The sequence below is a fragment of the Camellia sinensis genome, chromosome 5 (assembly GCF_055761805.1).
Source record: "Camellia sinensis isolate YWXY chromosome 5, ASM5576180v1, whole genome shotgun sequence".
Taxonomy (NCBI): Eukaryota; Viridiplantae; Streptophyta; class Magnoliopsida; order Ericales; family Theaceae; genus Camellia; species Camellia sinensis.
Genome location: NC_138965.1, coordinates 13036589 through 13059926, shown reverse-complemented (window position 1 = coordinate 13059926; position 23338 = coordinate 13036589). Strand labels below are relative to the sequence as shown.

Sequence of the window (23338 nt, the reverse complement as noted above, 5' to 3'; positions counted from 1 at the left end):
ATTGTCCAAAAATCTTAAGACAGACTCCTTTTTGGTATCTTCATTGTATTTAATTTTCTGTATTTTCAAAGTAATATTCTGGTTGGAAAAACAAATAGTGATTTATGCTATTTAACAGATAGTAGTAATATACTGTCTCTTTTCTTTGACAACTAGTAGTAATATACTGGTGTTATTAACAATTGCAGAATATTATTTGGTATTACAGAAAATTATTGTGAAATTTTATTTTTCTAGTTTCAGTAACAAAGAAAATAAAATTATTTTGTTGCTATAATTTATTTTCTGGTTTTAGTAACTAGAAAATTAATTTGTGTTTTAATTTTTTCTGATTTTTGTAATCAGAGATTATGGCTACTACAACTGAAACTGCATCTGGCAGTGGTACTCCTATTGTTACACCTACATCGGTCCCTATCCAGAACCATGTTCATGTACCAATCAATCATGGAGAGAAATCAGAAAAATTTAACCGTACCGAGTTTAAGAGATGGCAGCAGAAGATGCTGTTCTATCTTACAACTCTTAATTTGGCCCGATTTCTCCATGAAGAGGCTCTAGCACTTAAAGAGGGTGAAAGTGATCGGCAAGTTGTTGCCGCTGTAGATGCTTGGAAACATTCAGATTTCCTGTGCAGAAACTACATCCTAAATGGCCTTGACAATATGCTGTATAATGTATACAGTCCTTTGAAAACAGCAAAAAAATTGTGGGATTCTTTGGAGAAGAAATACAAGACTGAAGATGCCGGCACGAAGAAATTTGTCGTTGGTAAATTTCTGGATTTTGTTATGGTAGACTCCCAAACAGTAATATCTCAAGTTCAAAGTTTTCAAATAATTTTGCATGATATTCATTCAGAATGTATGTCTCTTAGCGAGTCATTCCAAGTCGCTGCTTTAGTGGAAAAGTTACCACTAGCTTGGAAAGATTTCAAAAATTATTTAAAACATAAACGCAAAGAGATGACCATGGATAAGTTGATTATAAGATTAAGAATTGAGGAAGATAACCGAAAGGCTGAAAAGAGGAATGGAAAAAATCCCATTGAGTCCAAGGCTAATGTGGTTGAACAAGTTCATAAACCACATAACAAAAAGAGGAAGTTTACTGGAGATGGTCCTAAACAAGGCGACAACAATGGCAACAAGAAGTTCAAAGGAAAATGCTATAACTGTGGCAAAACTGGACATCGAGCTTCTGACTGCCGCCGCCCTAAGAAGGATCATGAAAGTACAAGTAAGAAGACCACCAATCAGGCCAATGTAACAGAATTGGATTACATCTCTGACGGAGTGAATGACATCAACCTTTCTGCTGTGGTGTCTGAGGCTAACTTGGTTGGAAATCCCAAAGAGTGGTGGGTTGACACTGGAGCAACTCGTCACATATGTGCGGACAAGAAAATGTTCACTACCTACAATGAGGCTACAAATGGTGAACAACTTTTCATGGAAAATTCTTCTACTTCTACTGTGGCTGGACAAGGAAAAGTTATCTTGAAGATGACATCAGGGAAAGAACTAACCCTCAACAACGTACTGCATGTACATGACATCCGGAAGAATTTAGTTTCTGGTTCTTTGTTAAGTAAAAATGGATTTAGGCTTGTCTTTGAGTCTGATAAATTTGTATTAACAAAGAGTGGTATGTATGTTGGTAAGGGATACATGAGTGATGGTCTCTTTAAGTTGAATGTAATGACAGTTGTACCAAAAATTGCTATGAATAAGAATAACACATCTTTTGTTTATATTCTTGAGTCAAATTTATGGCATGGTAGATTAGGACATGTGAATTTTGATGCTTTGCATAGATTAATTAGTTTAGATCATATACCAAAGTTTGAAATTAACCCTAATCATAAATGTGAAATTTGTATAGAAGCGAAACTAACTAAAGCTCAATTTAAATCGGTTGAAAGAAAAACCGAACCTCTAGAATTAATTCATACTGATGTATGTGATTTAAAATTTATTCAAACTAGAGGAGGCAAAAAGTATTTCATAACATTTATCGATGATTGCACAAGATATTGTTATGTTTATTTACTTAGAAGTAAAGATGAAGCCTTAAAAATGTTTAAACTCTACAAAACAGAAGTTGAAAATCAACTTGGTAAAACCATTAAAATGGTTAGAAGTGATAGGGGTGGTGAATATGATGCACCATTAAATGAATTTTGTGCACAACATGGCATTATTCACCAAACTACAGCCCCTTATTCTCCACAGCAAAATGGAATTGCTGAAAGGAAGAATAGAACCCTCAAAGAAATGATGAATGCCATGTTACTAAGTTCAAGTTTACCACAGAACTTGTGGGGGGAAGCAATATTGTCTGCTAATTATGTTCTTAATAGAATACCCCACAAGAAAACCAAAAGCATTCCTTATGAATTGTGGAAAGGTCGACCACCTTCCTACAAACACTTAAAAGTGTGGGGGTGTTTGGCAAAAGTTGAAATACCTGTTCCTAAAAAGACTAAGATTGGACCAACAACAGTAGATTGTGTGTTTATTGGTTATGCTCAGAATAGTAGTGCATATCGGTTTCTGACTTATAAATCAGAAATACCTGATATAAATGTGAACACTATTATAGAGTCAAGGAATGCTGTATTTTTTGAACATGTCTTTCCTTACAAGAAATGACAGGAATTAAGTTCACAGAAAAGAACTTATGATTGTACACAAAGTCAAGAGACTAATGACAATCAAACACAAGAGACTAGTAATAATCTCGACCATCAGGATTTAACTGATGATGAAACAAGACGAAGTAAGAGAGTGAGAACATCAAAATCCTTTGGTGCAGATTTTCTGACATACTTGTTAAAAAATGAACCTCAAAACTTTAAGGCAGCAATGACAGGTCCTGAAGCACCTTTGTGGAAAGAGGCTGTTAATAATGAAATTGAATTCATTATGCAAAATCATACTTGGGAATTGGTGGATCTTCCACCAGGTTCTAAACCTCTTGGATATAAATGGATATTCAAGAGAAAAATGAAAGCAGATGGTTCAATTGACAAGTATAAAGCAAGACTTGTAGTTAAAGGTTACAGACAAAAGGAAGGTCTGGATTATTTTAACACATATTCCCCTGTGACAAGAATAACATCCATTCGTATGCTTATTGCTATAGCAGCGTTGTTTAATTTAGAAATACATCAAATGGATGTTAAGACAACTTTCTTAAACGGTGATCTAAATGAAGAGATCTATATGGAACAACCCGAAGGGTTTGTAGTATCAGGACAAGAAAAGAAAGTTTGTCGACTTGTAAAATCCCTTTATGGATTAAAACAAGCACCTAAGCAATGGCATGAAAAATTTGATCATGCAATGCTTACTAATGGGTTAAAGATAAACGAATGTGACAAATGCGTCTATGTTAAAAACACTGACCAAGGATATGTCATAGTTTGTCTTTATGTGGATGACTATCATTGGAAGCAATCAAAACATGATCAAATCAACTAAGCAGATACTTAACAAAAGATTTGATATGAAAGATATGGGGGTCGCAGATGTTATATTAGGAATGAAAATTACTAAAACATCTGACGGATATGCATTATCTCAATCACATTATATTGAGAAAATTCTTGATAAATTTATCAAGGATGATATGAATTTAGCTAAAACACCTATAGACGTCAATCTTTACTTATCAAAAAATAAAGGTGATGCAGTGTCTCAGTTAAAATACTCCCAAATCATTGGAAGCCTAATGTACCTAATGAATTGTACTCGTCCTGATATAGCTTATGCTATCAGTAAATTGAGTAGGTACACTAGTAACCCTGGAGAAGACCATTGGAAAGCGATCATTCGGGTTCTTAGATATCTAAGATTTACTCGTGATCATGGTTTGAACTTTACTCGATATCCAGCAGTACTCGAAGGTTATTGTGATGCCAATTGGATATCGGATACTAAAGATTCAAAATCCACTAGTGGATATGTCTTTACTCTAGGAGGCGCTGCTGTTTCTTGGAAGTCCACGAAACAAACTTGCATCGCACGATCCACAATGGAATATGAGTTCATTGCTTTAGACAAAGCAGGTGAAGAAGCAGAATGGCTTCGTCACTTCTTAGAAGACATTCCAATGTGGCCGAAACCTGTGCCAGCTATTTGCATTCATTGTGATAGTCAATCTGCAATAGGCAGGGCACAGAATCACATGTATAACGGTAAGTCATGACATATTCGTCGTCGACATAATACCGTAAGGCAATTGTTGTCAAACGGAATAATCTCAATAGATTATATAAATTCTAAAGAGAATATTGCGGATCCGTTAACAAAAGGTTTGACAAAAGAGCTAGTGTATAGTTCATCAAAGGGGATGGGATTAAAGCCTATTACATAAGAGTAGTCATAATGGTAACCCTACTTATATGACTGGAGATCCCAAGAACTAAGTTCAAAGGGACAACTAAGTTATGTATGGCTCACCAGAAATCACCAAGGGATTAAAAAATTCCCTACCCATTCCTATGGTAAGAGTGATATCTGCAACATATGTTGTATGCAGGGGTATAAGGATAAGCTTTGCTTTTAATGATTACTTATATCTTGATTAAGGTGTAAAATCAAGACGAGTATAAGGAGATACTCACAATAAGAATCACCTATATGAGTGTTGAACTAGGGCCGGTTCTATGAGAATGAAAAGGCTAAATTCTCTAGAAACACTTATGAAAACCAGGCGCGTTCAAGGCCAAAATGAACACAACAGTGAGAACCACGATGTGTTAGAAGATATTTTGTGTGAAATATATTGTCTTGGCTTACACAAACGGCTGAACAATTCAAGGCATCGCGTCCATTGGTTAGTCAGTAAGTCCGATAGGTTATCACTAGGGAAGGTTCAAGGCCGAAAACTACCTATCCTGATGCAAGATATTTTTCGACTTATACTCTTTCGTTAAGTCTGCATATTGTTGCATTTCCGTTGTCATCAAATTCCATTCATGTGGGAGATTGTTGGAAATGGTAGAAAAATTCTAGATAAAACCAGAATTTTTTCTCAAGTTTGGTCTATTTTTTAGGTGGGCCCCGTGCATCGATTTACACGGGTCAAAGTGGTAACGCGTTCTATGCCGCGTTGTGATTCACGTGGTATATTTGGTTGCTCAAAACTATTACCGAGTGAATAGGAAATTGAAGCCAAAGTGTGCTCCATGGAAATGGAGTTTTGGTGGAAATTCCTTAAGGTTGTAAATTGGCTTGTCCCACATTGATTTGGTGGGAAGTTTTGAAAGGGTTTATAAGGCTTGGGTGAGATACTTGGGGTGTGCCCCAAGGGGTACCCAAGTGTTTTAGAGGGAGAGGTTATGGGCAAAATGGGCTAGACCCATTGGACCCAAAAATCACCACACACGCGCGCGCGCGCCGCCGCCGCCGTCCATCCGGTCGGGCGGGCTGGGCTGGGCCTGGGCTTGGGCGCGGGTGCGTGGTGTGTGGTTGGGTTGGGCTTGTTCGGCCTGATATTAATCTTTTTGGGTCAAAAACATTTGAATTTAATTTAATTTTTTATTAAAATAAAATCCAGAATTCAAATTAAACTGGTTTGGATTTAGGCCTCGTTTGGCAAGAGGCTATTTTAGCCAATTAGCCAAAAAGTTACTAAATTAGCCAAAAAGCCAACAACCCATACCAAAAAGTCAAAGATTCTCTTTTCTCTCTACTTTTTGCACATCTTTTCGTAATTAGCCAAAAAGTCATCCCAAACATACAAGTTTTTTTTACCTACCTTTTTAGCCAAATAGCCAAAAAGTTATTAAATTAGCCTGTTCCCAAACGAGGCCTGTTCATCCAAACAGGGCCCTTCCCGTTTTCAAACAGAATTAAACCGGTTTGGATTTATTGCTCATCCAAACAGAGCCCTTCCCGTTTTTATCTGTTTGAATTATTAACCCAACAGATTCAAAATCTGTTTAAATTCGAAACTAATAGGTTTCATACCTGTTCAATTCAAAACCAAGAGCCACCTTTACATCTATAAATAGACTAGCCTCCCATTTGGATTAATCTCGAATTTTTGTACTCCATCCTCTGCTTTAAATCTCTGCATTTTGTTGCATTTTATTTCTGAAAGAAAGAGTGTAAACACTTTGTGTATTCGACGAATGATTAAATTGTAGTGCTGCTTTTATTCGTTAATAAGATCATTTTATCTTGGGAGATAGACGTCCAAATTCTGAAAGCACCGTGGAGAGGACGAATCTGTCTTAAGGATACAGTGTTAAACACTGGACTTGATCAAAAAAGTTATTCAGATAAATTAACCAAGTAAGTTGTTTATTTTTATTCTGTTTTTATTTGTTTATTTAATCAGATTTTATTTTTTGTTTTTGTAACAAAATAAAATCTGTGGTTTTATTATTTATTTATTATTTAGAGTTTGATTTTTGTAATCAAACAAATTCTCTCATTTTCTTTATTTCTTTATATTCTTGTTGTTGTTTTGTACACAATAGAATTTAATCTATTTAAATACAGTGAAGATTGTCCAAAACTTAGTCATAAACGTTATTCAAAAACGTTAGCCTAGCTAAGGAATCATACAAAGAAGCCCCTCCTCATGTCTCACACTCAAGTATGGAAACAGTAAGTATCCAGACTTAGACAAGTTGGTAATGCTAATAGATTTTGCAGCCACTAGGCACTAATCTTTTCACTTAGTGCTAATAGATTTTGCAGCCACTTGGCGCTAATCTTTTTACTTAGTGTTAATAGATTTTGCAGCCACTTGGCGCTAATCTTTTCACTTAGTGTTAATAGATTTTTCTGCTACTAAGCGCTAATCTGTTAACTTCAAGTGATACTTTAATGCACACTATTATAGTGCATGAAATTTTGCTCCATCCACTCCCAACAGTTGGATAGAGAGTAAAACACTGCTCATACTGGCTATTCATCTTACACTTAATGACTAATTCATTTAAGCTCGCATTTCTTGGATAATGTGACTCTTGAATGTTACTTCATCCAATGATGCAACATTATTACAAGTCAAATTACAAAGTCAATCCGCGCAACTCAATAGTCAAGATCATAGACAGATCTATTGAGGGCTTACAAATTTCACAACTCCAAAACTCGCCAATCAAAACTACGTAGCATGTCGCTAACCATAGCACACACATCTTTTTTTTTTTTTGGTGCCAAAACAAGGCAACAAAACTACGATGACTTTGAGTCTTGTTTCTTTACTTTGGGTCAATTAAGGTCTGACCTAAAGACTCCAAGACTTTTTACTCAACTAAAGAATAGGATTACATTGTTCACATTTGAACATCTCTACTAAGTCTAAGTCAACCAAATTAACTTCCATAAGCTAAGTCAATTTAGAGAGAAATTAGCATTGGGATTAATTTGATTAGCATAATATAATTTTGACGCAAAAATCTAAATTAAATAGTGACAATATTACACAAGTCGCAAGATCGAACATCCGCTACACTCGTAATCATCTCTTGCGCCACAAGTGACAATTATCCAAAATTTAATTTAATTCATGCCCAAAATGTTAGCTTTCGGGAGTAAATCTACAAAGATATTTCTCAACCGAATAACCTCCCACTGACTATGGCATGTCTAAAGTATGATAAAATATTCTAATTCCATACAATAGTATCTTAATGTAGATTCACAATCAACTCATGCTATGTTACATTTAATAATGGAATTTAAATAAATAAAAAAAATAATCATGCTATTCTAATCACAACATGTTAGAATCTCTATGCAAAAAACAACAATATGCTGTGTTTAATATTCTGATTATGCCATAACAGAAAGTACATCACTTCTAAAATTTTCTGGAATTTCTGAAATTTTAAATAATTTATAAATACACGTAAAATCATAAATAAATATTCTAGAATCTGGAAAAATGTAACAACCATACCAGTAAATAGTAAACCATTACAGTGGTCCACAGTAAAAATTTCAGATCCAGAAACTTAATCATGCAACACCATAAGCATTTTAAAACAGAAATAATGAATTATTATTTCAGGAAAAATATTTTTTTATTTTCATAAAAATTTTAAAATTTTACAGAAGATAAAAAATTTAATTCCGAGTCTAATAGTACTAACCACGCTTAAAACAAAGCTATAACAAATTACTTATGACCATTTAAAGTAATTCTAGATTTAAAAATAAAAAAAAACAAACAGCGCCTTACACTCAGCTACCAACCCAACTAAGTTGGCGCGGAAAACGGCGCGGCTCGGCTCGACACGTGGCACGAGTGACAGCGCGGATTGAGCATGCATGGACAGCGTGGCTGACGCGCGGGTGATGGCGCATGGCAGCTCGTGGTCACCACTGACAGCGTCAGCTGGCATGTGAGGAACACACGCAGCCTTCCGGGGTGTTTTCTGGTCCAATTTTCGTACTGTCGGACTCCATTTTCCAAAATAAAAACAATGGTGGTATCAAAAATGACATTTAACAAATCCAAATAATAGGGTGTATCACACACTCTCTCAAATGAGAGTGGAAGTGCAGAAACTCTGTGCTTCATCTTCTTCTTTAAGCCACCAAAAAATACAAAATGAACCCAAATTAGGGTTACTTTTTCTCATCAACCGTGAGTCGAAATCAGGTCCATAATATATCATTTCGAAGTCATCGAAACAAGGATTCCAAATATATAATTTTCATAACATAAAAACAAAGCATGTAAAACCAGCATGCAATCAAAGTTACAAAAAATTAAATATGAATCTCCATTTTACTCAAAATCCGACCGTTGGATTTTTATGAAACTTGACAGATATATTCTACATGAAATATACTACAACATGTGTAAATTTCAGGTTGATCGGAGAAAGTTCAAAAAAATATTAATTTTTCATGCATATATCATGTAAATATATATATATATATATATAATTATATACACATTTTAATGCATAAAAAATAAGCACGAAATACCCATTTATTGCTCTGATACCAATGTAAGATATATATAACGCAGCGAGTAAAAAGATTCAAACCATACCTTGTGTGATAAAATCCAAAATAAAGAACCTTGTGGGTAAATCACGTGCTTCTTTAATCACAAACTAAGAACACCCAACAATGGGGTAATACCACAGTATGAGTATCACCCACTCTAAATCATAGTGCAAAGGCTGGATCATTCTCTGATATGGTAAAGAGTTAGAGAGAGAGTATGGAAAAAAATGTTATGGGTAAAATACGTATCTGATGTTCTATATCATTCAGATATATAATCAAATATATAACCATATATATCTATCCATATCTCCTAAGGATACGATAGATGTAGATAGATAGAGGGTTATCTTAACAAATAGGATAATCAGGAAATCAAATTCAAATTACATGGGTAATTTGAATGGGTCATGGGTCATGCCATATGGGCGCCCAAATTCGGGTCCAATACCCGGCTCAATTTTCAACACAATCTATCTTAAGTATCTTTGATTTTGATATTGAATATATTGCTAGTAGTCAAAATTCTATTCTTGATTTCCTTACCCGATAATTGTTACAGGGGGGATAGTGCTCATGCCTACTCCTTATTGTTCTACACACAGGTTACAAGACACTCGATATCGCAAAATTATTCGTCATTATGCCTTTAAAATCACCTACTTAAAATCCATTGATCAAGATCCTTACCTTCAATTTCACCATATTAGAAGTCACCGCAATCTAATTGCCCATTACACTAATCTTCTCATTTTTCATATTGACAAGCTAGATCTCCTCAATAGATGCTAATTTATTTCTATCTTACAGATGACAAGTCACAAACCTTCCATAAAGCCTCTTGCCATCATGCCAACCAATCAACCTATTATTGCACCCCCAGTTGATCTAGTTAACCGATAACAAATTCTTGGTGACATTCCTAAACCTAGTTACACTTTAGCTCTGGCTTCAGACCCCTTTGCATGTCAGTCAATTACTCCCATGCCATCTAATTATCCAGTCAGATCTATACCAAGAATAGATTATGTTCTTAAACCTCAGTCATCAAATCTTTTCTACAAGGAACCAGTCCACAAAAATATTCACAATGTCCTTGAGCTAGTTAAATCCTATTTCCCTTCTGGATGACATTTCATTACTTCTCATCCAGACAAGTCAATTACTTTTTACAAGGATATTCTCTTCCATCACAAATCTATAGTTATTAAACCTATCTATGATCGAGTCAATACTAGTAAAATCATCTACCATTCTTTATATATACACAATATTATATCTCTTAATGAATGGGGTCTCCCTTTCCTACTTCGAGATCTTCCCAATGACAAGATACAATACAGTTACTATAACTACATAGATGCCTGGTTCAAGATCCTTCTCTACCAAAATGAGTCATACAGTCATTCCTGGTTTTTCTCTTTTGATCATAAATTCAAGTCCGAATTTCCTTCATGGTTTCTGAGATGGTGGTCTTATCATGGTACCATCCTAGAGATTATTCCTGCTGACCTATTGGAACAAGTTACCTATAGTCTACAAATTGAGTCAACATAAAAATCAATTCCATATATTGCTCCATTTTATGTCCAAATATAAAGTCCCTTGGATATTCAAATGGCAATACAATATTTCAAATAATATAGTCATCTGCCAACACTTTATCAAATGGTGGGATACTTTTAAAGCCCATCACATTATTGAACAAGTCCAGCAAGAATTTCCAGTCAACATTCATGCTCTTACCCTGGCAATGGTTGAGTCCTCTCAACAGAACCCAACTGTTTCAGTCACTCAAGGAAGCCCACTTCCTCTTACAACAGTTAGACTTGGAAGTCTAATAACCAGCACTGGGCCTGCTAAATCCAAGTCATCTAAATCAAAGCCTAAAGCAAAGCCCAAGTCCAAAACCAGCAATAAAGAACTTATTCAAATAGCCAAGTTACTTTTGGCCCAAACCAAGTCACAAGATGAAGATAATGCTTTTGATAGTTCAGTCTCATTCGAAACATCCACAAGTCATGATCGATATGGTCCACAAGTCCAATATGCTTAGGACCCATATGTTTAAAATAATTATTGGGTTCCATATATATATCAGCTTCACTCACTACTCCTACTTTGAGAAAAGCTGTTGATATATATATATTGATTCCCTTTTAGTCAAATCTCTCCCTTGAAAATAAATGAATAGTGAAAAAAGTCACTATTCACTGTTCACTATTCATGGCAAAAAACAAGTTAAAGTCGACAACTCTCGATCAGTCACCGAAAGCAATAGACAGCACCCCATGTGTCTCCTACTTTCAGTCAGAATTGCTCACAGGTCTCACAATCACCTTCTTCTCCTATAAATGAGCTTCTTCAATCAGATAGAAGACAGATTGGAAAAATTGAGAAACACCTCACTTTCACTCTCTCTGTAACAATAATACATTTTAAGTTATTTTATATTGAAGTTATGTATTTTGAAGCTACATTTCCTAGTTTCCAGTAAACAATTGTAAGTTTTAATTTCCATCAGTTGTAATTGTATAATTTTAATTGCATAATTTTATTTCAGTTATTTTCATTTTTGTATCTTTATTAATCTGTCTATCTTCCGCTATCAACTAATCATCTTTTTGATATATATAAAAAGTATATCTAATTTTTAAATATAAATAACAATATTCATATATATATATATATATATATGGAAAAATGCTAGACACCCCAAAAGTTTTACTAAATTTTCTATCAAATGTCTCACATGAGCGTGGGACCCATATCATGCGGGTTCCATGTGAGTCCTACACCCATGTGAGACAATTGGTAAAATTTTTGGGGTCTCTAACATTACTCATTTATATATATATTATGTGTATAGCCATCTCCTCTTATCATAATTATGCACACTATCAACCATCTCGAGCCATGTGAAAAGCATAAACATATCTCTATGATGTACAATCTTCCTCTCAAATTTGGAATTGAATGACTTCTCTTACTAGAGATAAAAAAAGAATTATGAAGTCTCATTCTCATCTCTCTCTCATATCTCTCTCAATTTCTTTTCTCATCTCTATTAGTTCTTCGGCGAGACTTACGACCTCCGATACAATCTTCCTCTCAGATTTGGAATTGAACAACTTCTCTTACTAGAGATAAAAAAAAAAATTAAAAAAAAAAATTATGAAGTCTCATTGTCATATCTCTCTCATATTTATCTCAGTTCCCTTTCTTATCTCTATCAATTCTCCAACGAGACTTGCGACCTCCGACGAAAGGCTTGAGATGATAAAGGAGAGGCTTACGACCTCCAATCCAATTACAAAGGCTTGCAACTTTTGGTGACAAAGGCTTGCAACCTCCTGCTACCATTGGTCCACTGTAAGTTTTTCTCAATAACCCTTTTTCTTTCTCCTCTCATGTTAGTCGTGTCCGAGAAAACCATGTCGAATCTGACACATATCTCACACCCGCACCCGTGTCGTGTCAACATGGGTACTCTGCTATAAACCGGCGAGTCCATGTAACATAGGTTTTCATCATTGTTGCAATTGTTGATGATAACCTAATAGTTATAACAACCCCAATCTGTGATTAGCCCATGATCCTTGATTAAGACTGCTTAACACGTAATTAAGATGAAATTCTACATTACCTACATGTGTTATATGTTATTTGCATTTGTATCTGTTTATTGTAGAAAGATTTGTCTGTGTTCCTATTTCATTATGTGAATTGAATGCCTTATCAACATTTGATCACGAAATTGACTCGGTTTATGTGTTATTTGGAATTTTTAGGAATTTATGATAGGATTAATTGATATTTGATTTGGACCCAAATAATTAGAATAAATAAAACCAATTGATTAGTCGTTAATGAAATTTCTTAATCAAGTTTATATAAGGCAAATTGTTGACTTAGGACCATTATATACACTTTCATTTCCTCATCTTTTGAGCTCAAAACGTGAATGAGAGGGAAAAACATAGAAGAGGGTTGAGATCAAGGAAGACATAGGAGAATTGGAGATAATTTGAAAGAATTGAATAAGACTTAAGAAAATTAAGCTCCCACACTTGTGAACTTAAGCTTAAGGTAAGAATTCAACCAATAAACTAAGAGTTTGAATCACTATGAGAATGAAATCAAGAGAATTAAGTAGATTAGTATGAGAATTGAATTTAGATAGATGATTTTGAGAGGAATCATGCATGCATGTGCATTCTAAAACATTTTGAAGTTGATTTAAAGTAAGTCTCTCATGCATGTCATTATTTCACCTTGGTTTTGGAAATTCATCAAGTTTCATGCCATTTTATATCATTTGATCATGTTTTAGAAGGTTGAAGTTCATGACAATTCATACATGTTATGTTTTGGAAGTTTCAAGTTGAATTTTGAACAATTGGCTTGCGTTTGGGCCTTGATTTTGCGAAATGATCCTTAATTCTTGATGTTTTACAAGTTTAGACATGTTTTCTCAAGTTTTGGGGCCCAAAGGATGTGTTTTGAAACTTTACACTCGAGTTTTGCATCTTACACATCAATTTGGAAAATTCTAGAATTTTGCATCACTACTCGAGCAACAGAAGTTGTGCTTGAGTGACCACTCTTTGTTTGGAACTTTAGCACGAGCGAGCAAAAGTTGGCTTGAGCGTAAAATTCATGTTTCCAGAAGTTTTACAGAATTTTGCAGACCGCTCAAGCGACCAAAGTTGCGCTTGAGCGAAGACCCTGTTTACCTAGTCTTTGGCTCGAGCGACCGTCGAACGTCCGTCGAGCGTAAAAATCAAGCAACCAGTACTTTTGTAGACTTTGTAGACCACTAAAGGGACTGAAGTTGTGCTCAAGTGAACTGCTTTATTTTTGCAAAATTAACTAAGTGTTCCAAAGTACATTTTAGCCTCCTCATTGTATCTTAGGCATTCTTAAGCCTTAATTAAGCCATAATAATGAGAATAAGGATTAGAAACACACCAAGATAGGAAATAAACAAGTTAAGTGTTTTCCGAATGTGTGTTTCAATGTGTATCCATTGTGTGTTATATAGGTCATGAGCTGTAGACTATCTGATCCGTCTGCTTTATCTGTTCTGCTATTGGAGCTATCTGTGAGTAATAACTTGTAAAGCTATGTTCAATGTTAAATATTTTCTGAACAATATAATATGATACGATCTATTTCCTAAAATGTTATTTTGAGATTAAATAAATGATAGTCCAATTCTCAGAAATGTATTCATGGCATCCTTAGCATCATCTGATATGCGTCCCTTATGGGTCATCAAAATGCCTTTATGGCTATCCATTTATGGGTCATCGGAATGCCTTTATGGTCATCCATTTATAGGTCATCGAAAACATCTCTGTACACATGAGTCATCAGAATGCCTTTATGGCTGTCCCTTTATGGGTCATCGAATTTGTTAACGCTAATAGATGTACCACGTATAATCATATGGGATATGTAAACACTGAAAATGAACATGAATATGAATATGTTTATGAATCTATTTCGAATCTGAATTTTGATTTTTTAGTTTCTTATAGACCTCATTCATTTAAACCTTTACTCTGTTATTATTCACTGAGCTCCAGTTCATCGTATTATTTATGTATGTAGGTAATCAGGCACGCAACCAAACTCAGAGTTGATTGCCTAGAGTTCTGTCTGTCTACTAGCCACTGTGCCTCCCGAGGAGATTCCCTTTTTAGAAGTGGTCAAGTTTTGTGAACAATATTAAAGACCTTTTTGTATTTCTTTTGTTAAGTCTAAGCATATTTTTTGTTTGTTTGTTTGCCTATATGGTGACGTGGGAATGACATCTTTAATATGTAAATTAAACTTTAAATTTTCTATTTCATGTATGACTACACAGCTCTATGAACGTTATATATTTGTATTTGCTTCTGCTAGCCCCTGTATTTTATTTATTTTGTCCAGAGGCCTTCGGTAATCCTAGGATTACTGGCTAGTTATAGTGCTAAACCCATAGCGGCGAGTTTGGGTCATGACAATAGCTAAGTAGAGGAAGGAAGCCAATCAAAGCTAATTGAAGATTTGAGACTTGCGCTGAACTCCTACTGTTCAAATTTGGCATGAACAATTAAATTTGAAAACCCTTCAATTGGAATCTGGGACTACACATTTCCTCTCATTGCAAGATCTTTACGCCAATTCATAACAGAGAGCCCAAAAGTTGATAGTGAACTTTACAAATTAATCCTTTTTTTTTATAGAGTTTTTGACAATATATTTTTAAATTTTGTGTGTAATTGGGTCGAAATTTGAAAGTCTAATTTAAAACGAAAAAATAAATTACACGCCAATGGTACTATGACAAAATATTTATACATAGATGGAAAATTTTATTATTTATTTGAAATTTTTCAAAAGATACCTCGAATTCTAATTTTCCCAATTAAATTGAGGAGTTAAGGTTTTTTTTTGAACTACTTAGGAGTTTGATCCGAGCAATTCCTAACCCAAATAACATATATATAACTTATTAATTGTTTGATGATATTAAAATTTGTGTTGTTAAGCTATATTTACAATAATATTATATGCACAAGTAACACAATACAAATTTTGCCTTCTCATTTTCTCACTAAAAAATGAAAAAAAGAAAAAAAACACTGCTTTGGCATAGGGGTCATCAAATAGCCCGTGGACAAAAAATTCAGTATTACCCAACCCGTCCTAGTCCACTTGGATACTCAGCCCGTCCTATCATATAGAAGATGATTTAGGACTTTGGACAAATATTTGAAACCCGAACCTACCCATGAACCCAACCCAATTAGAGTCAATGGTGATAGAGAGAAAGAGATGAGAATAGAGGAAAGGAGAAAAGAGAAAGCATGTAATATTGAAATCAGAATTAGATGGCCACACACCCTACCTTCCTTTTTATCAACTCACTCCCTCTCACAATTACTTTTTTCTCAATACGACTTGGTTTATGTGGATTAGGGTTTGGATTTCGATAATTACAAATAAATTTGATAGTTTTATAAATTTTAATGCTAATAATGTTATTAAAACCCGTTTGTTGATCTAATAGGGATTAATGAAGAGAAAATTGCAATGCAATTTAGAACATCAAAGAGTGCAAATAAATTTTCCAGTTGTCAAAGAAGAATGTTAGTTTAAGCAATTTTCTAAAGGTGTCATTGTAATTTATCCTAAATGTCTCGTTTGTTATAATTTAATTTTATGATTATAACTTTTTAAATTATTAATTTTTTAAAAATAAAATAAATTCTAAACATGTTTGGTGTAATTTTTGATAATTTGTAAAAAGAATATTGAATATTTTTTGATTAAATAAATTGTCACACAAATTTTTTATTGCGCAAATATAGGCCATACCTTCAAAAACTATAACTATGATAAAAAAGATGGAATTCTTTTGTTATACATATTTAAGAATTTCAAATAAGTTTATAATTTTTTTGTTTAACATAATTTCTTTTGAGTTAAAAAAAATTATATTTAAAATTATAACCAAAGACCATTAATTAATTTTTTTTATTTTAAAAAATAACCCAAATAAATTGAGTTGTGAGTGTTACCCAAAATAAATAAATAAATAAATTACACTCCTCCTGCAATTTATAAAAAATATAATTAATCTTACATATTTTATATAATTACACTTATCTCGTTTAAAATTTTTATTCACATAATGCTTAAATTTTTTTATCAATAATTAGTTAGTTGTCTAAATAAAAATGATGCTATCGTATATTTTTCTATTAAAATATACATTGATATTTATTTATTTCTATATTTACAAATAATTAACATTACTTTCGAGGGATTTTTATTGATAAATCTCATTTAGAAGTGTTTTAATCCAAAAAGTCCGTGAATGAATTTTTTAACCCACTTAATCCTATATATTTATAGTTTTATTCTATAAAGTCATTTTTCTTGATTTACACTATTTTGTTAGACTTTTGTGTCCTTATATTTAATATTGATATTTAATGTTGGGAGATGAGAGAAAAGGGAAAGGATCAAGGCATAGGAAATTTCAAACACAAATTAAATAATATTGATATTGTTATTTTATATTATTATATAATGTGAATATATTTTGAATTGACAACACATTAAAAATAATGTGAGCATTATTTCTCATTTGATATAAACGTTCATAACACCTTTCTGAAAAATTCTCTCTCATCGAATGTAGTGATATGAATGTTCACAACATGTGAACCTTCTTATTTTTAATTGACAACACATTAGGAGAAAAGAAGGGAAAAGATCAAGGCATATGAAATTTTATACACAAATTAACTAACATTGATGTTATTATTTTATATTAATATATTTTGAATTGACAACGCATTAAAAATAATGTGAATATTCTCTCTCATCCAATGGGAATATGTTTTTAATTGACAACACATTAAAAATAACGTGAACATTATCTTTCATCTGATGTAAACGTTCACAACACCTTTCTGATCCTCTCTCATCTAATGCATTGATGTAAACGTTCACAACATGTGAGCTTTCTTATTTTTAATTAACAACACATTAAAAATAACGTTCATTATATTTTTAATTGACAACACATTAGTATTCACAATATGTAGTGATGTAAACATTTATATTCGTATGTTTTAGTATGAATATTCACATCATGCAATTGACAGCACAATGACAAAAATTCATTTCAAGTCAAAGCTTGTAGTTGTGTAATTTGATGCAATGTTGATGTAGACATTAACATTACCTTTATCACAACGTCATCTGATGTGAACATTTACATTTACGTCATTTGATGTAAACATTCACATTCACGTCATCAATAAAGAACCATGTTTAATTTGTTGTGTGTAATATATATCAACATTAAATAGTGGCATGTAGTTAATGCATTTTTTTGAAGTGAAGATATAATGACAATTAACATTAAATATCAACATTAATGGGGGTAAAAGAGATTTAGAATGTTTTGGTATTCGTATCTTAAATAGGACCTAATAAAATAGTTAAAAAAAATATGAATTAAAAAAATAAAACTCTTAAAAATGAGATTTATAAAAAAAAAAAAAAAAACTCCCTAATTTCAATCTCTTTATCGTACTAAAATAAATATCGTTGTAACTATATCAAAAAAATATAAAAGGAGCAGAGTGTAAATTACATCAAAAAAGATGGATAAATTACACTAACACCTCCTGAGATTTATATTTATTATAGTTTCTCCCTTGACATTTGGAAAATTGCACTGACCCCTTATTGTCAGTGTAATTATTTGACGATGTTAACTTTTAAGTTAAAATGACGTATTTACCCTTAACTTTTACATATACTTTAAAGGATAAATTACATTGACACCCCCTGAAATTTCAATTTAATACGGATCCCCCCTAACATTTAAAAAAAAAAAGAAAAACTAATTTAATAAAAACAAATATGAAGAAATATATTTAATTTGTAAAAAATTATTTCTAACCACTCGAAAGATAAAAATTATATAAAAATGATAATTATTTTTTATTTTTTATTTCTTAACCAAATTAATTTTTAATTTTTAAATTTTTTTTCTAAAAATCAAACCATACATAGCCTAAGAATCTTTTGATAAGTCATTTCTTACGTTGGTAACGTATTTAATTATTTGTTAATTTTATGACATTTTTATCATCTGAGGCTTGTTTGGTAACCATTTCGTTTTCAGTTTTTAATTTATATTTACAAAAATTTTAAAAACTGTCATAAAAACTTGTTTGATAATTTTTTTAACTTATAAATGATTTTCTCAATTTGTAAATTTGAGAAAAAACCGTAAATTCAAAAAATGAGTTTACGTTGGCTTTTAAACTGAAATTTAAAAATTTGACTAACAAAAAAAAATTTCAATTAATTTTTTTTCCAAATAGTTTTTTTTTTCAACTAATTTTTTTTTCAACTAATATTAACCGAGTGGGCAATTAGTAATACTACTTTAAACCGTAGGGAGGGGATTACAATTTCTAAAATGTGAAGAGTATCAACGTAATTTACCCAATGAGGGCAAAATTGATATTTAAAAAAATTAAATTGTGGACATAAGTAAAATTTGTTAGTTGACTTAACAGTCAACTAACTGAGAGAGTAATCTGTAATGAAACTTTAAATCTCAAGAAGTGGATGTAATTTTTAAAAGGTGAAAGAAAAAATTGTAATAAACATAAACCTCAAAAGATTGAGGTTTAAAAGGGAGGGTACCATTATTTGTCCGACGTGGCAAGTTTTTATTGGCTGCTACAACTACTCATTTGAGGACCTTCTCTCATCAGATGGTAACAACTTTGGTCTACCCTGCCAACGGCGAGTCGTCATTGTCATTCGTCATCGCCGGAGCTGACCCCCCCCCTACTCTCTCTTTCTCCAACTTCTTCACCTACACCCTCACATGGTGTCCTTATGCAATGCCCTCTCTCTCTTCCTCATCTCGCATCTTTAGACCACCATTTCGAACCAAACCCAAACCCAAACGCCATTGCATTGTCCAACCCATTCTCGAACTCTTCTCTAAAGGCCACATCAAACAAGCCCTCGAATCTCTAGGCCTCCTAGCTCGTAAAGGCATTCGATTAGACTCTCGCACTCTTGCTTCTTTCTTGCAAGAGTGTGCGAACACTAAGTCTTTGAAAGAAGGGAAATGGGTTCACCTCCATTTGAAACTCACGGGTCTGAAGCAACCCAATACGTTTTTATCGAACCATTTGATCAATTTGTATTGCAAATGTGGCAACCATGTGGGTGCACGTAAAGTGTTTGATAAAATGTCTGTGAGAAATTTGTATTCTTGGAACAATATGCTTTCTGGGTATGTGAAGTTGGGGATGGTAAAGCCTGCTAGGAGGTTGTTTGATCAAATGCCTGAGAAAGATGTTGTCTCGTGGAATACGATGGTAATTGGGTATGCGAAGAGCGGGTATTGCGATGAGGCTTTACGGTTTTACAGAGATTTCCGGAGATTGTCAATTGGGTTTAATGAGTTTAGCTTTGCTGGTGTTTTGACTGTGTGTGTGAAGTTGAAGGAGTTGGGACTTTCCAGGCAGGTTCATTGTCAGGTTTTGGCTGCTGGGTTTTTGCCAAATGTGGTTCTTTCGAGTTCTGTGGTTGATGTTTATGCCAAATGTGGGGAGATGAGTGATGCAAGGAGATTGTTTGATGAGATGACCATCAGGGATGTCCTTGCTTGGACTACCTTAGTCTCGGGATATGCCAAGTGGGGTGATATGAAATTGGCTAGTGAATTGTTTGATAGGATGCCTGAGAAGAACCCTGTCTCATGGACCTCTTTGATTGCTGGGTACGCTCGAAACAATATGGGAAACAACGCCCTTGAATTGTTCACAAAGATGATGTTGTTTCAAATCAGACCAGATCAATTCACTTTCAGCAGTTGCCTCTGTGCGTGTGCTAGTATAGCTTCACTTAAGCATGGCAAACAAATTCATGCCTATTTGATTCGAAGTGGTTTCAAACCTAATGCAATTGTTGTGAGCTCTCTTATCGACATGTATTCAAAGTGTGGATGTTTGGGGGTTGGAAGGCAGGTCTTTGATATTATGGGTAATAAGCAAGATTATGTGTTATGGAACACGATGATATCAGCTTTAGCACAGCATGGTTGTGGTGAAGAGGCAATACACATGTATAATGACATGGTGAGATCAGGTGTTAAGCCTGACCGGATAACCTTTGTTGTCATACTCAATGCATGCAGCCACTCTGGCCTTGTAGAAGAGGGGCTTACGTATTTTCAGTCAATGACTAAAGAACATGGCATTGTTCCTGACCAAGAACATTATGCATGCTTAGTTGATCTCTTGGGTCGAGCTGGATGTTTTGATGAATTAATGAACCAGCTTGATAAGATGCCTTGCAAGCCTGATGGTCTGGTGTGGAATGCCTTACTTGGTGTTTGCAGGATTCATGGAAACTTAGAGTTAGGGAGAAAAGCAGCTGAAAACCTTATTGAATTGGAGCCTCAATCCTCTGCAGCTTATGTATTACTTTCAAGTATTTATGCGGCTCTTGGGAAGTGGGAGTCTGTAGAGAAGGTGAGACAGCTTATGAAAAAGAGACATGTGAAGAAAGAACGGGCTATTAGTTGGGTAGAAATGGAAAATAAGCTTCATGCTTTTACTGTATCAGATAGGTTGCACCCATTGAAAGAGGAAATATACTCGGTTTTGGAACAGTTAGCTGGCCAGGTGGAAGATGATGCCTTATTACTTCATACTCCATGATAAACCTTTGTCATGTTCCTTTTCCAACTGCGAATCACAGAAAAACTGTAGCAACTCTACCTCCATGTGCTTCCATGACATGTATAATTTTTCTTTCATAGTCAATAATGGGGAGGTGTGCATGCAATTAAGATCACTGCTTTCTCAATTCCATAGATTGGAATCTTCACAACAATATAGTTTGAGTTCCTTTTTCCCCCTCCCCCTTTAGATATTTAGATAGGTGACCCTTTGAATATGTTTTGGTTTGTTTTGTGTCATTGTTTATCTCATTATTTTTCTCCAGTAAATTGGAAATGAGATTCTCTGTTTCACTCTTTCACTAAACTATTTATTTCCTTTTCGTTCCTTGAAATGTATCCATTTCTAGATATAAGGGTAGTTCTCTCTTTAAACTGGAACCTGCAGATGAAGTGCAACTTTTATGAAAGAAGTGGAAAAAACCACATGAAAGCTGTCAGAACAGCAACATGTGATGTTGATACAACAAACAGCTATAGGAACTGACTTCCTTGTATTGCTATTCATTCTTAGTGTTGAAGTTTGAAGACCTTAATTAACTGCTTTATCTTCGTTTTTCAGCATTCTGGAATTATGTTGAGTATGAATTGTTTTATCTGCATATTTTAGTCGTTGTGTGTGTGCGTTTTCTTCTAGGCAAATGTAGTATACTGAAGCTTTATATTATCCAATACAAGTTTTCCTTCCTTTCTTTATTTTTCTTCTTATTCTCTTTTTCCTCTTTTGGGATTGGTTTTTACTTTTTTTCTTTCTTTCTCCTATTAAAGAGTTTAAGTTCATTTAATATCCATTTCATTAGATTTCAAAGCCAATGTGTGAAATTGTGCAAGTTTTTTAAGCAACCGGTTCAAAGAAATCAACCAAAATCAAGAAAAAGATAAGAGCCAGCAGCATCTGTTCTAGGGTTGTCCGTATTCTTCATTGATGTGGCCTGATATTTTGTGCATAAATGTAGTGAATAGAAGTTGCCTTCAATGAAATGAGGAGCTCCTATGGACTCCTTTCCAGATCCATAGGACAAAGAACTTCAGAAACTCAATTTATAAGCTTTCCCTTGCTGTAGCAGTATGTCATATTTGGAGGGAAAGAAACAAAAGGGATTTTTCTATTATTGGGAGGGACAATGCAGCTCTTTTCAAGGTGATAAGCTCTTGGAATTCAGTTTTAACTGTCAAGCTAATTTGCAGTTATGTGTAGTATGGGATATTTTTACAAAAAATTTGAAGCAATAATTTTTGGCTAGCAGATATGAAGCCCCCAGCATGTTGTTATCTTTCTAGTTTGCAGTGGCTCATTGACTTGTTTAGCAGATGATGGTTTTGTTTGTTTAGTTCTGCAGATTCCCCTTGTTTCAGATATAGCCTTTTGTTTTTGCAGCTAGGGGCTGGTATTTTCTGAGTTAAGGGGGGTCTTCCCTCCTCTGTTGATGTAGATCTTTCCAATCTTTTGATATATAAAATTCACTCACTGTCTTCTCAAATTTTAAGAAGCTCTGCAAGTCTTTTTAAATGACACCTTAAAAAAATCAGGAAAAAGATGGAAGGAGAAGAGGTATCATCACAGATTATGTTTAAAATTTTTACTACAAACACTATTATTGCTTCACTATAATTCCCCAGTGGTTAGTAATCTGTCTTAGCTTTTTCTGAGACTCAGCGTTTGCATTTTTTTAACATTGCTTTATACTTGTAAATAATTTTGAGGCTCTTGTATCTCGCAGATTTTATGCCAGGCTGTCCATAATCAGATGTTATTTGAAAGTACAAAGAATTAAATGGCCAGTGGTGAGGCTTTTGTTAAAATAGTGGTGTAATGCTTTCTCTCTTGCCGATAAAACAAAAAAAAATAAAAAATAAATGCTCTGTCTCTCTGTTGGTGGTGTACAGTGTACTGTAGTGGAGGGCTTTTTTCAGCGAGCCAGAGGGTCAAGCTGGAGGTGTGCTCAGGGCTCAGGGCTGAGCAAGGCATGCCCAAATCTTGTATGGTGTCTTCGGTGTCATCGTTGATTTCTCAGTCCTCGGTACCCTGATCCATTCCTAGTCGGGTAGTGTTATCAAGATTCATAAT

The 23338-nt window shown here is 33.9% G+C and overlaps 1 protein-coding gene across 1 annotated transcript; it reads left to right on the top strand.

Moving 5' to 3' along the window:
* Positions 1–19234: 19234 nt before the first annotated feature.
* Positions 19235–21577, top strand: LOC114279579 (Pentatricopeptide repeat (PPR-like) superfamily protein). The gene has a single exon (XM_082868264.1). It carries the CDS (start codon positions 19286–19288, stop codon positions 21248–21250), a length of 1965 nt encoding a protein of 654 aa, XP_082724390.1. The 5' UTR covers positions 19235–19285; the 3' UTR covers positions 21251–21577.
* Positions 21578–23338: the final 1761 nt, after the last annotated feature.

Bases quoted from the DNA above. Each gene is read 5' to 3' on its own strand.
- LOC114279579 (XM_082868264.1), top strand. From the start codon at position 19,286: ATGGTAACAACTTTGGTCTACCCTGCCAACGGCGAGTCGTCATTGTCA.